The 13,288-nt window shown below is 39.4% G+C and overlaps 1 protein-coding gene across 5 annotated transcripts in view; it reads right to left on the reverse strand.

Annotated features, from left to right (window-relative positions):
• Positions 1–6,139: 6,139 nt before the first annotated feature.
• Positions 6,140–13,288, reverse strand: part of Phactr2 (phosphatase and actin regulator 2) — a 263,614-nt gene continuing 256,465 nt past the window's right edge. For all 5 annotated transcript variants that reach the window (XM_028779207.1, XM_028779211.1, XM_028779209.1 and 2 more), the window contains one exon: positions 6,140–12,830. In XM_028779207.1, coding sequence (XP_028635040.1) covers positions 12,815–12,830 — 16 coding nt within the window. In that variant the 3' untranslated portion in view covers positions 6,140–12,814. The remainder of the gene's footprint in view (positions 12,831–13,288) is intronic.

Genomic DNA, 13,288 nt, shown 5'->3' on the forward strand with positions numbered 1-13,288 from the left:
TGAGACTCAGTTTACTCACCTCAATGTCAGCAGGAATGGTCACATTAGTGATGCTTCATGGGTTGCTGTTGATGAGAAAGTGTTTGTGATACGCTTGGCTTACAGTAAGCATTTAATGACTATTGGCCCAGTCACAAGAACATCCTACCCCAGGACTACTGTCTCTGAAACCATGACCTTCATTTCAGCATTGAGATGTGCCAGGACATAACCTTTGCTCACTGTGGGGCTGAGTTTACTTGCACACTGACCCTGGTTCTTCTCCATTGACTTTTAAAAGATTTCTGGTATGATTTGGTTCAAATATTTTACTTGCTTCTAGCTCTAGAAAGCATGTGTTCTATTCATTTGTTTGTTTGTTTATTTGTTGCAGGATATGTGATCACACTGTGAACCCTGAGATTGTGTTCTTTACCAAAACAAAACAAAACAACCAAACTATTTCTAGTTGTGGTGTGGCTCAGCCCTCAGCACACACCTTTAATCCCAAACAATGAAGGTAAAGTTAGTTTGTAGAAGGAAGCACCATGTTTGAAAGTGTTGTCTAATTGAGAGGCAGACAAATCAGAGAAATATTTGACAGAATAGGATATGCCCAACTCTCACAAGAGGAGAGAGAAAGGGGAAGCTACTTAAGAAAGCAGCACAGAGAGGAAAGAGAAAAAGGAGGCAGTTTTATCAGGAAAGTCTTACAGAGACAGGTTGAAGAGAGAACAAGCTAGACACAGGTGAAGACAGATGAGCCAGAGAATGAGAAGGAGCCAGAAGATTAGAACAGATTTCCAGAGTTAGTTTAAGGCCAAGCGGAGCAATTCAGTCAAAGGCAGAGAGAAGCCCATTTGGATCTGTTAGTGTGGAGAGGAGGTTTAGTCAGAACAGCTGAGTTGAATCAGCCAGCCAGAGATCAGAAAGAACAAGAAAGGGTGAACATAGTCAATAGTAAGTCTCAGAGGCTGAAAACATTCTAGGCCTAGATAAGACTGTATGGAGACTAGAAGCTTCCAAGACTAGGCCTAGGTTAGCAGACTGAGGCAGTAAGCCTTGGAGATGACAATTACATCAGGAGAGTAAAAGTTACTTTTGCATTAGTTCGTTTATTTTTGAGACAAGGACTTACTATTTGTCTATGATTCACGTGATTTTCCTCCCTCATGCTTCAGATAGCTAGGACTATAAGTATAATCACTGCCAATGATTTTAATTGTGTTCTTTAAAATTCTTGTTAGCCATAGTCTCTTCCTATATCTTGAATTTTTCTTCACAGACACTTATTCATAAAATGCAAAATCTACACATTTGATTGATAGACACCTTTGCACACATATTAATCTGAATTTTCTTTACTATACCTCTGTAATCCTAAAGAGAAATTTAAAGTTGTGTTTTATTTTTTGTAGATTTCAGACTGACTTTAGGTTTCAGAAGTGTCTCATAAGTCATTGTTATTTCCTTTGAGCAACATATTATTGCACAAGATAATTTTTTTGAAATTATGAGGTAATTGCATCATGTATCTATTTAACTTATGAACTTTAACTCTGTGCTTTCAGGCAATAAGAGAAGATTGCAGGAAAGGGAGAAGATTACAAACATTTCCACTGAGGGAAATTGGCAGTGCCCCCCTGTCTTTTACAATGAGCATATGCATAGAATGTTGGGACCTGAGACAAGTATCCTTCTCTGTACATTCAGATCATACAGCTATACTGCCACTCTGCTCACTTTGCAGCTTGTACTGTGGACATCTCGCTAATCTCACTGTGAGGAGTGTCATTCTTATGTTGCATTAGTGTTTTGTAAGAGGGTCTCACGTAGCTTAGGTTGGCTTCAAACTTACTGTGTAAGCTCCTGCTCTCCCTGCTTCCCAGTTCTGGGAGTATAGGCATACGTCACAATACCCAACAAGTCTTGTACTTTAAAGGTATGGTTACGTGAAGACACAAGTAGAAAAGTCCACATCTGAAGTTATGTGACAAGACACTGTGAAAGAACAAGTGTGCTAAGAACGTTGTGAAAGCAACATGTAGATGAAACAAATACATTTTGTGTTTAGATTTGGGTCTACCTCCAGGGCATTTCATGTGTATACAAATCTTCTGATATCTGAAAACATTAGATACATGTCTAGTACTAAGCTTTTTTGGGTAATGGAGATAAAGCTCATATACACTGAATATAGCAAGTAAATATAAACTAATTTCTTCATTTGTGACCATATTGAAGAATGAACAATTTATTCTAATAAGAAGTAAAAATAACCAGTTTGATTCATTGAGATAATATTCTTACATATATAATATTTTGTGCAATATCAGGAGTTTTCAAATGTAATTTTGCTTTATAATTTAATATTCTGAGCAAAAAGCTATTATATTATATTTAAAATTAAAGTAACTAGTGAAATCTTATAAAATTAAAAACAAGCGAATATCAGAAATGCCCAATAATGTGTAAATAATTTGACGGTGTGGTCTTAAAGAGAAAGTCAGGCAATGAAAAAATAGCTTATTGAATTTTTACTCTGCTGATGACTTCATGGGCATAAACTACATTATTTTCCTATTGGGGAGGTTTATTAATTTTCACAGTGTCCTTTGCACATTCTCAACTCCCTCTCTCTCAGACATTCTTCCCTTCCCCTCTAAGATGTTGGGGCTGGAGCCTGGGAACTTACATAGTTTGGCACAAGTACTCTCCCATCAAGCTACCTTCCTGAATCCCAACTAGACATTTCCTCTGACATTCCAACTACTGTGTCCAGTTGACTCTGGTATATCTATCAATCTGATGTCCCAGAAGAAGGCAGACCAAAAGGAATAGATTACAGAGCCAAAACTAAATGCTTCACTTCTCAGTGTCCTCAGCCTCTTTGAGCCCCTTCTCTGTATCCAACTCTATCCTTACACCAGACTGATCTCTGCAGTTCTGTCCTTCAGCAAGTGGCACTGCCATTCTTTATACCACACAGACACATGGTTAGGTATAGACATGACTTTTCTATGTTCCTTTTTTGTCACAGGCAATACTTTGACTTCATAACTACCCTTTAAATTAGGTTATCTTTCTTTGTTCCAATAGTAACTAGCTTGATTGGAGCCACCTTCCCCCACCAACCAGACTATAAGCAGTAAGAGCCACTAAGCTTCCAACACTGTTTACACTGGTTCATTATGGTCAGTGTGGTGCTTTGAATATGCTTGGCCCATGGGAAGTGGCACTATTAGGAGGTGTGGCCTTGTTGGAAGAAGTGTCTTACTGTGCAGGCAGTCTTTGAGGTATCCTAGTACTCAAGCTCCACCCAGTGCGGAAGAGACCCTCCTCCTGGCAGCCTGTGGAAGAGAGACTCCTTTTGGCTGTCTTAGGAGCATGATGGGAAACTCTCAGTTCTTCCAGTACTTCTTGGACTCTGCCACACTTCCCATTGGGTGCTACCATGCTTCTCATCATGATGATAATGGACTGAATCTCTGAAACTATATAAGCCAGCCCTAATTAAATGTTTGCCTTTACAAGAGTTGCCTTGGTCATGGTGTCTCTTCACAGCAATGGAAATCCTAGCTAAGACAGTCAGGATGACTGAGGGGAGATTAAAGTACTTAATAAGTTCCTTTTGTCTTGAGGATAAGTTACAAGTTCCTTGATAAAGTTTATAAGGACCCATCCAACTTCATATATTTTTTTTTTTAAATAACAGTCGCTGAGTGCTGGTTGACCCATACGTTTAATTCCAGCACTCACGAGGAAGAAGCAAATGGATCTCTGTGAATTTGAGGTCAAATTCACAGAGTAGAGCCTGCTCCACAGAGCTAGTTCCAGGTCTTGAAAAACCAGAAAAACAAAACAAAACAAAACAAACAAACAAACAAAAAAACCAAACCAAAACCAAGGCAATAGTAGGTCATCGTCTGAGTGTCTGCCTCATAAGCAGGGGTCCCTAGGTTCAATCATCAGTAATCTCATCTGCAAGGGCCCCGAACAAAACAAAATGCAACTCAAACTGAAACAATGGGTATGTCATCTTGGTATGTGTCAACCATTTTCCAGGGGAGGCTCCTTGCTCAGGGGTAGTTGGCCAAACCTACTTTTTAATGTTTTTGGTTTTCATTTCTCCCCACATCTCTTGTCTAGGAAAATAATGACACACAGATTCCTGTTCATTTCTCCTCTCATCCGTGACCTTGTATTGGAGCTGAGAGAAGCCAAATTATTCTGTTAAATCCTGTTGAGGAATTCAAACCCCTTTTCAGTTAAAATGTGCTCCCAGCTTCTTTTCTTGCTTACAGTGCATTAAAGACTAAACACAAAGAAGTCTATTTCTTACTTTATTAGTTCTAAAGGGCCTATCTTTTATACTTACATTTTATATCAGAAAAATTATCAAATAGCCACTGACATAAAAAGATAGAAAAATTAAAAATAAATATACCTTCATTTACTACTATTCAAAGCAACAATTCTTTGGGTAGGGAGAAGGCTTAGTGGCTAAGAGTCTATACTACTCTTCCAGAGGACCTGAGTTCAATTCCCAGTACCAATATCACACAACTACTTAAAACTTCAGCTCCAGAGAATCTGACACCCATTTCTGGACTTTTTGGGTTCCAGCATCAGACTACTTATAAGAATTCCATTGCTTCTCTGTCATGGAGGTAAAGAAGATTATGTCTGAAGTGTAGAAGACCCTGTAGGGAATGTCTTGGCATTCCTATGTCCTGTGACTATAAATTTGTGCAACCAAATCCAGGCAGGATGATAATGGGTCAAGACCTTCAAGACTGAAAATATGAGTCACTCCTCCAGGACCTGTCCAGGTGCTTGCCAAGGGTGTAAAAAATGCAGAATGAGCAGCAGAAGAAGTTGAGAATACCAGCTAAAGTCATGTGACCAGTTGCAGAAACAAGGATTATAGTTGACATTAGCATTTCTGTCATGTTTTGTTAAGAATGTGTTTGTGCATATATAGATAGACACATATTCAGCAGATGTTTGTTTTCTCTCCCACTGTATCCATCATGTAATCTAACACCAGTGAGATAATATCAGTGGTTATCATATTTAAGTGGTGAGACATTGAAAGAATGCCCCTCAAGGGACATTGCTACCTATTCCAAAATATATAATGCATTCACACTTGTCCATGGGATAGTTATATTATGCTAGGCTTAATTAGGACCTGGTTATTTTTATATTTGGAAATTAAGAAATGCATAAGCAGATATGATAGTGTGTTGAGTTGACAAGGCCTAGACTTATGATGGCTAATCTTGGTTATCAACTTGATCTTGGCACACTTCTGACAACTTTTTTCTTGATTTAATCACTTGAGGTAGGAAGATCTACTGTAAACTTGGAATTATACTTTTAGTGTCAGCCAAAAAGACACAGGAGTGTCTTTGCTTCTTGCTTGCTTGCCCTTACTCTCTCTGGTAACTTCATCAAGTCTACTGATGAGGTATTCCTTTGCTGGTATTAGAATATACTTCTTCAGGGTTCCAACATAGACCAAAGACCAGCAGAGACACTGGCCTTGTGAAATGAAAAAACTACCAGATTCTTGGCCTTTCCATCGGGAGACAGCCATTGTTGGACTAGCCAGACCACAGTATGTAAGCTAGTCTAATAAATCCCCTTTTAATATAGATTCAGTTTTTAAATCAATTCTGTTCTTCTAGTCTCTCTCTCTCTCTCTCTCTCTCTCTCTCTCTCTCTCTCACACACACACACACACACACACACACACACAATTTTTAAAAACAATCGAACTGCAACTATTCTGTAGGTGGGTTTTTAACATGCAAATTACAAGGCCTCACATACAACATATGTTAAAAGTTCGGTGGGGTTGAAATATCAGGAAATTATAAAATGTATCTGGATCTTGCTTTCCATATGAGACCTCATTGGACTTTTAACCTTGACCATGAATGATGATGAGGAGGTGGTGCATGTCTGTAATCTAGTACTTGGGAGATAGAGATAGAAGGACTAGGAGTTCAAAGTCATCCTTGACTGTATACCTACCAAGTTAGAGACCAGTCTGGGAAACCCATCTAAGAAACACAAACAATGAACAAATAAATACAAAATGAAAAGACTGAACATTATCTGAAAAATAAGACAAATGGCAACAGACTAAAGCTAGGATTTCCCAATGATTTTTATTGAGGTAACGTTTCCCAATTTTATACACACATATATGCAAATATGTATACTTCGAAAGCTAAACAATGTTCTAAGGCACTTGGAACTGTGCACAGCAGAGTATCTTACTACATTATACTACTAGATTGAGTATAATTTTTCCATTTTAAATAACACAAACACCAATATGGAATAAAAAAAGATAATACATGGTCTTTCAGGTTACAATCGTGGAATACATATGCTTAGGTGTGGATACTTGCAGGGGTCACACCCAGATACTATAATATAGTAATGGATTAGCAATAAAAAGAGAAACTGTCGTGTTCATCCTGGTACAGTTCCAGTTATTAATACCCACAGATAGCACACCCGTGTAAAGATTAGATCACACACTGGACACTCTCCCAGCTAGTCTCCCAATGAGCACAGCTTACCATCACTATCACTGTAACCAAAGTTCGAAATAACAAAAGAACACAGACAGTCCATTATGGAAAATAAATTGTTACGAGAGAGAGAGAGAGAGAGAGAGAGAGAGAGAGAGAGAACTAGTTTGAATTTTTAGCAGATATTTAATTGGTAAAATGTGTGTGCGCAGGATGCTTTGAATACATGGCCACATGTCTAAGCCACAGAAGAAATACTAAAGAATTAGTGCCTATAGTTTAGGTGATGAAAGTGGTTTGACCCTCAGTTCTCAATAATTCTTTCCTAATGCTAGTCTTCACTACAGTGGCAAATTCTCACGGTGGATGCTCTCTAAGTAACGTAATGATACAGTCAAAAATCACACCAAGAGCATCCATGAAAGGAAAAGCCCCTGACACTGGCAAGTGCACAAATATTATTGGCATTTTAATAAACCACAATATTGACCTGAGGGTGCAACAGCGTATACTTCTTTCAATGTATTCTCTTCTTTTTTAAAAAATACTGCTATTAAGAAAGATAAGATTTCTTTAAGCACCATCTATAGGTTTATGCTATAACCACCTTTATTGATTCCAAGTTGCTATGCCTTAAAAAAAAAGGGTCTTTAGAATTTTAATTTAAAAATATTAGAATGGGAGGAATTAATTCCATCCTTGCAGCTAGCTGCAATTCATCTAAATATTTTTCAAGACCTATTGACTATTCAATTTCAGTGGCATAAAGAGTATCTTTCTGTACTGTTAGCACAGCTTGATCGAGCTGCACCTGGGGGGAAACTCATTTTGTTTTGCCTATCTATGGTGTGAACAATATGAATGCAATCCAGTTTACCCACATGTCTGCCACAATGTCATATTTGCACATCTTATTAGAAAAGTTGAACCATATGGATATGTTTACACGAGGGAGTCCAAGCATTTTGAATGTGTGTGTGTGTGTGTATGTGTATGTGTGTGTGTATTAACTGCATTGTTAACTGGAGGAAGGGAGACTTTTTTGTAACTCGGTCTCCAGTATTACCAGGTAGAATCCAAGTCTGAATTCCAAAGACCAATGTTTTACTCAGAGCCACTGGGTTCCAGCAACCAGGAGTCTAGTTCTGAAATAACACTATGTGTGAAGTAATAGACAAGAGATGCTTCATGTACCCTCCAGAAGTATCAGGCCATGTCACGCTGCCCACTGTATTGGACAAGGCTACCCAGGAACCTCTTTCCTAGGGAACAGTCCAGTTTAAGCTGCATCTAAGGAGAAGGCTTTGAAAAAGAAGTGGGTCGAGACATGTAAGGCTGTAAACATGGTATTGAGAGACAGGCATGTTCTCCCATGGTCCCTTGCTGCAGCAGGCAGTGGCATTCAGGTGACGGGTTCACCCTTCTATGCTGGCAAGTAGGAAGCTTTTTTCCTTTTTAGTTCTCACAATGTCTGGTGTTGAATCACCAGGAGACTAGGATACCGATGATCTTGCAACATGTGGTACATTTCAGCACAGAAGGATTTATCCAGATCCAAATGCCAACAGCACCCCCACCGGGAACCATCTATCAACAGTTCTTTGTTCACATACAGCTGTGTTAAAGAAGCAACAAGCTAAAGGGCATTTCCCTGCACTACAACCCAACAGGGCTGAAAACTGGCATTGGGTTGGAATAACAGCCACAGGACTCTCCATTTCTTTGCCAAGAAACCTTGTATATTTATATGTAAAAAATGAGATTTTTTTTAAAATTATGGGGTGAAGCTGGCCTCAAAAAAACAAAACAACCCCCCCCCAAACCAACATACAGTCATACCAAAAAAAAAAAAAAAGAGTGGGGGCTGGTCTATATTACAGTTGCTTTCTAGAAATGCTAATAGTGAGTGGTTCAAGCTTTGAAAGAGGGTTTAGGTTTAACAATTAGAAAAAGTAAATAGAAAGCAAAAATGAGAATGGTCTGGGGCTTTCTACCTTTACCTCCATCTCCATCACACTTGGTCCCAACCAGCCTTTGTTGTGAGACCTAGAGGCCTTCTTTGGAACTTGACTTTGAGTTGCCTAAGAATGTGCTTTCTTTCAGGAAGCTGTTCTCATTAATTTGACAATTGCTTATTTTTGTGCCCGTTGGCCCCTCTAGCACATATCTCCTAAAGGTTCATTCTGCTTTGTTAAATAAAAACATATCAGCAGTAAGTAGACAGCAGACACTAACAAAAGATTAATCATTTTAAGGGGTGAAGGGACAATCTACATGCCGTGTGGACGTGGAAGGAATAATGATCTCTGAGTCCAGCTTCTTGTACTCGTAATGATAAGCAAGTAAAGTGGGGATTTAGGAATGCATAAACAAATTCCCCATGCCGAGGAAAAGGACATAAATCCATACATCCTGTATTAGATTAAGCCTGTTTCACATACACTAAAGAATTTTGATTTCTCTAAAATATGCTGCTAGGACCATGCACAAATAACGCAGGCTACACTTTGAGAGCAAGAGATGAAGAAAAGGAAACTTTTTTTTTTAACTGTTTAAATGCAGACATACTGCTACACGGTAGACTGACCTCTTTCTATTGTGCCTACAGCTTAACATTCACAAGTTTTGTCTGGCGTGTGTTGATGTGGGGTGTATCTGGACATGAGATGTGGACCCACATTTCTTTCTCTGTCAAGAACAAATTCCTGTATTTTTAAAAAGTGCCAAATGGATCACTGGATTAATTACAGGGTAGAAAGCCATTTCTAGGGGCTCATAACTCATGTTCAATATTTGGTGATTTTTGAAAAGCATATTAGATTATTTTCTTTCCTTAAATATGTTTGCAATTAAATTTCAGAATGTTCTCCTGACACCAGAGACAGAGAACTGCCTTCATTTGGTTAATAAGGGTGAGAAGAGGAAAGCAGAAAGTTGGCTTTATTTCTGAGTAAGGCAGCAAGATTGATATGTTTGCCTTTCCTTTAATTAATAGCTGCTTAAACACCCAAGTTCATTCTCTGAATATTGCAGACTTTGGGTTAAATGATTTAAGGAATAAACATAAAGATAAATTACAGCTAACACAAAACCATAAGACATTTGACATATATAGGAAATGACCAGTCACGGTGCCCCAAGCAAACAAAGACTTGTCACATCAGTTGCAATGATGAGACTGCTGCTGCGTGAAGGGAGGCTTAGCGTCTTCTCATTACCTTAGTATCAACAGTGTCTCCTTCCTCCATTCAAAACCAAGGTGGAAATGGACACTTTGACTTTTCTATTTGGTCTAGTTTTTTTCTTGCTAGGATCTTCAGTGAGATGGGCTAATTTTTTTTTCTTTATCATAACACAGGAGTCAGGAGAGCTCACTCAGTTGTCTAATGGTATGTTTTAGTGAAAAACTGGAAATGTGTTACAACTGCAACACACACACACATATACACACACATGATTTCTGCACACATTCATTTTCTTAAAGAATAGCTGCTTGTTGTTTGGACTGTAGAATGCGGGCAGTGGGAAGAAGGGTAGGTAATTACAGGGAGAGGGGGCCTTGCCTATGCCTTCTGTGGGGATGCCTGGATGGAGATCTGTGAATGGGCTGCTGCTGAGGCTACATAGCCTTTAAACTTTTCTGCCTTTACAAATTAACCAGCAAAATAGAACCCTATTCTGAGAACTACAGCTTGGCTCATGATATTTGAATTCTTCCCATGGCCTTTAAGACAGTTAATAGATCATCATACAGAAGTAATCAGTGGTCCCCATTATTTAAATACTAGGCTACTGCTAGTTAATTTTAGCTTTCTAAACTTCTTTCTCACAAAAAATTTCTCAAAATGTATCAATTTTGAGAAACTGTATAGGTATCATAAATCTGACAGACAGTATCAGGGAGGCAGGTTTTCATTTGTGCCGTGCTCGGGATTGAACTGGGAGCCTCAGCATGCAAGGCATTTTGTGTTTTGTTTTGTAGTGGGCGAATATCACTGTGGAAAGTAAAAACTGTATCACTCTCACCACTAGTGGGGAAAAAGGTTCTTTTGACCAACCCAATAGAAACTTTCTATGGCACACACTGCGAATGACAAACTGTGCTCCAGTCTTGCATTTCCACTGTATGGAGAACATTTGACTAGAAGTTTTAAAATGCTCTGAGATCATAAGAGTAGACAAAGAAACATAATCTGCCTTGGCATTTTTCCCATGCCACTGAGATGATAGCAGGGTACCACGAAGGAAAACTACTTTGCAAGTCATGAGAACAAAGTTACTATTTATGGTTGAGTTGAGATGCTATAAAACAAAGCCTAGGGGTGTAGCTCAGGGGTTAGAGTACGCAGAGCATGCACACAGTCAGTCCTAGTTTGATCCTAGCACTGCAAAACAACAACAAATCAAACAAGCCCCCAGACAAAGACAAATACCAGCGCACTCATAGTCACTATTTCAAAAGCAAAGTCTGTCTTACATCATTAGTGAGACGAACTAGTGAAGACGCAGCATTGTTTCATTAATGCAAACAGCCAAGCGCAGCTACGGGTACAGTGATGCTGACTACCTCGTGGCATGTCCCCTACAGCCAACCACTTTCGCTTTTAAATGAAATCATCAGATTTCAAGTGGTCCCTCCAAATACCACAGAATGGCGGGGCCTACATTTACACAACTGATGAAACGCTGACTCTTCAGTTGAAATAGAAAATTACAGGGTTCCACATTCTGAAGCTGAAATGCTTCAGATCAAAGAATGAGATAGATGCATATAGATTCTGCCTTTGTTTAAAAAAAAAAAGTGCGATATAGATTCTGCCTTTTTTTTTTTAAGTGTGTTTTTCATCCAAGGGGACAAAAACAATTGTTAAGGGACAATGAAATTCAAGGCAGTATCACAAGTGAGCTCTTCTGGGGTTCTGTGCTGGGGCCTGACACCGCAGAGAAGAACAGTTTGAGGGAGGAAAGCTTTTTAATGTAAACAAGACTGATTACAGGCTCCTGGGGAAACTGGCTTGAACTGTATCTTACCACTTCTCTGGCATGGGGAGTAAATTCTGGGTGTATGGATCTGATCCACAGAATCATCACAGAAGGTAAGGTTTCCTTTACAGAAACCAGGAGTCTTCTGTGTTCCTTTAAGCTTTAGGGTACTTTTGTTAAATCCATCTGCTTGCTTTTTATAGTTTGATTCTTTTAAGTAGCAGCAAACTAACTTTTTTTTTTTTAATTTAATGCAGCATCTTAAACTACCTGGCATGTTTTTTAAATTCCCTCTCAGAACTTGGAGCAAGCAGCAGACACTTGTATGTTGCTTAAGTTGCAACTCTGGACTGAGTGTTTAAAGGGTGGCATGACCGTCCATATCACCTTCTTTAGCTAAAGAATGGTTTCCTGACTTTGGAGATAATGAAGACAGGGAAAGAGCAGAAGATTTATTTCTAAAGCTTGCAACAGTTTTACAGGGCCACATTACATCTGATCTCATTCCTGTTACCCTTGTAGAGTGCTCAGACATTAGGAAAGCAATAGAAGAAAATGTGTGGGTAGCTGTACCACTGAGAGCATGCAACACACACACTGCGAGCAGGCATGCTTGGTAAGAGCTGCTAGAAGCTTCTTGCATTTAATGAACACTCATATTTGTTTCTGGCAACTGGATTCACTGGCACAACATAAAAAAAATGGTACTACACAGAACCATTATTGGTGAAACTATAATGTTCTAGAATGAAGTCTTTAAGGAATCTACGTTGGTTGAGTAGGTTCCCAAATCCCTTAGGAAGTTCTCAGCTACCAAATGTCTACTTCAAAAATATACTTTTCTTCATTCTTCCTCTCTTCATTAACATAATGAAACAGTTCTCTTTCTTTCTTAGTTCTAGCTCTCACCCTGTTGGGGTGACCACCAGCAATTCCAATATCTACTGTTTGTGAACACGCGCTATACTGTTTGGCTTTCTGGTAGTTGAACTGGCGATTGTCTTCTGCTTGTCTTCTTTGATTAAAATTCCTGCTGAAGGACAGCTGAGAGAACCAGAGTGGCCCTTGCATCAGTGCACACTCTAGGCAGCCAGGCTTGCTGCATCTGCCTCTCAGCTTGTTGGCCTCTTTTGAGCTGTCCAGGCAAGGAGCACTCTCAACCAAAGCCGAGTCGTACACCTCCTTCACCACAACAAAACGGAAACATACACATTCAAATCTCAGTGCAATGTCAGGGTCTCAGGAAGCAGGGCTTCTGCCAGGGATGGTCAGTCTTTATATCTGAGCAGTCCCGTGCTTCATTATGGACGATGAAACCTGGAGTAAGAAACAGAAACTGTGAGTCTCCGGCATGGAAGTGAACTGTGCATTTGGTGAAGTGAGTAAGGTGCAGAAGGCAGTTTCAGTGTCACCAACCATTAAATGCTGCTGTAATAGAACAGCGCTATGTGTGCTATATGGGAAAGCAGACATGAACTTTATGAAAAAGATCTTGGTAGTCTTCAGGCTCAGAGAACAGTCAAGGCGAACCAGCACTATGCGCTAGGGTCACATTCTAACTCACATTAAGCAGAGGGAGATGCATCTTAAATGGATTTGGTTACACTTAACTTGTAGTTATGGGAGGCAAACAGAATCGTCATTATCTTAGCTTAATGATAGGCATGGTGGTGCATAGCTGTAATCCTAGGTCATGGACAGTAGGGACAGGGGAATGGGGAGCTCAAAGTCATCTTTGGCTACACGAGGCATTCCAGGCCAACCTGGGCTACACA

Source organism: Grammomys surdaster, unplaced genomic scaffold, assembly GCF_004785775.1.
Source record: "Grammomys surdaster isolate TR1022 unplaced genomic scaffold, NIH_TR_1.0 348, whole genome shotgun sequence".
In the NCBI taxonomy this organism is placed as follows: Eukaryota; Metazoa; Chordata; class Mammalia; order Rodentia; family Muridae; genus Grammomys; species Grammomys surdaster.